The sequence below is a fragment of the Octopus bimaculoides genome, chromosome 17, assembly GCF_001194135.2.
Source record: "Octopus bimaculoides isolate UCB-OBI-ISO-001 chromosome 17, ASM119413v2, whole genome shotgun sequence".
NCBI classification, from domain to species: domain Eukaryota; kingdom Metazoa; phylum Mollusca; class Cephalopoda; order Octopoda; family Octopodidae; genus Octopus; species Octopus bimaculoides.
The window spans coordinates 28,463,514-28,464,848 of record NC_068997.1 but is presented as its reverse complement, the minus strand read 5'-3'; the positions used below and the strand labels follow the sequence as shown (position 1 = coordinate 28,464,848).

At 38.2% G+C, this 1,335-nt stretch overlaps 1 protein-coding gene across 1 annotated transcript in view; it reads left to right on the top strand.

The window, feature by feature from the left end:
• LOC106870683 (GPI ethanolamine phosphate transferase 1) overlaps window positions 1-1,335 on the top strand; it is a 49,019-nt gene that overhangs the window by 42,576 nt on the left and 5,108 nt on the right. Inside the window, exons 25-26 of the mRNA XM_052974141.1 lie at window positions 636-888; window positions 1,299-1,302. Coding sequence (XP_052830101.1) covers window positions 636-888; window positions 1,299-1,302 — 257 coding nt within the window. The remainder of the gene's footprint in view (window positions 1-635; window positions 889-1,298; window positions 1,303-1,335) is intronic.

Genomic DNA, 1,335 nt, shown 5'->3' with positions numbered 1-1,335 from the left:
CATTTATCCTTTTCTATTCAATTGCAATAATAAACATTTTAGTTTTTTTTGAAACTATAGTATCAAATGCGAATGTGTATGAAAAAAAAAGAAAACGTTTTCAAAACAGTCAATATTTTTCTAGTTCAAAAATTGTGATTTATGACCAAAAATGTCCTCTTATAATTAGCCAGAGATAACGACAAATTTTAATTACTAAATATTGTTAAACACACCTCTGCAAATGCAATGTACAAAAGCAATTCACTTTAAATACAACGAACAACCGGCAGTGAGACTGTTTTTAGCAGATCCCCAAATGGGGCTCATGGCAGGCCAGGGGTTAACATCAGCTTCCTAAGCATTAGATAAACCCAATTGTTAGAAGATGTCTTAATATAAAACTCTCCCAAGGTGACCAGCTGGCAGAACCGTTGGCATGCTGCACAAAATACTTAGCAACATTTCATTTGTCTTTACGTTCTGAGTTCAAATTTCACCAAGGTTGACTTATTCTATCGTCCCTGAAAGGTTGAGAGGCTAAGTACCAGTTGAACACTGGCGTTCATGTAATTGGCTTATCCCCTCCCTTCGAACTTGCTGGCCTTGTGCCAAAATCTGAAAACCAATGTAAAAGTCTCCTTAACTCTTTCCAGTCACGAATGTCTTTTCATTCTTTCTTTTTGTTGTTCGCTTTTCTTCTGGGTGTGGTTGGAAAGTATTGTCACCCCTTCACTGCACTTCCAACTGGATGATGTAAGTATTGCTTCAGATATTTCACACTTATTCCTTAACAGTTTAGCATTTAAACCAGCCATGTCTAGCGGCCCAGATATTCCACCTGTTTTATGTTCAAACTGGCCAGGTAATCATGTATCTCCTTTGCAGCAACACACCTGTTTCTCTCTTCATTCCTGATCTCTTTCTGTCTCTCTCTCTCTCTCTCTGACGAGACGCACCAGACGAGAGCCAGCCAGGCGGAAGCTTGCACCAGACGAGAGCCAGCTAGGCAGAAGCCTGCACCAGACGAGAGCCAGCCAGGCGAAAGCTTGTACCAGAGTTCTGTGACTGTTATGGCAAGATTTTTACAGCTGGATGCCCTTCCTAACACCAACCACTAAGCAGAGTGGACTTCTTGAACATAAATTAAAATAGCCTTCTTATATTTAGAAAACATCTATTCTACAGTTTTTTTATTATATAAACTAGCGGAGGAAACTAAATTTTTTGCTCTAATGTCAGATTTGAAATCGGGATTAAATTTTTCATTCCTTTTCTGGTTTTTCTCTTTTATTTTGTTTTCCTTTTTTTTTTTGCAGTTTTGTAAGAATGGTTGTGTGTTCACATTCTTTAGGA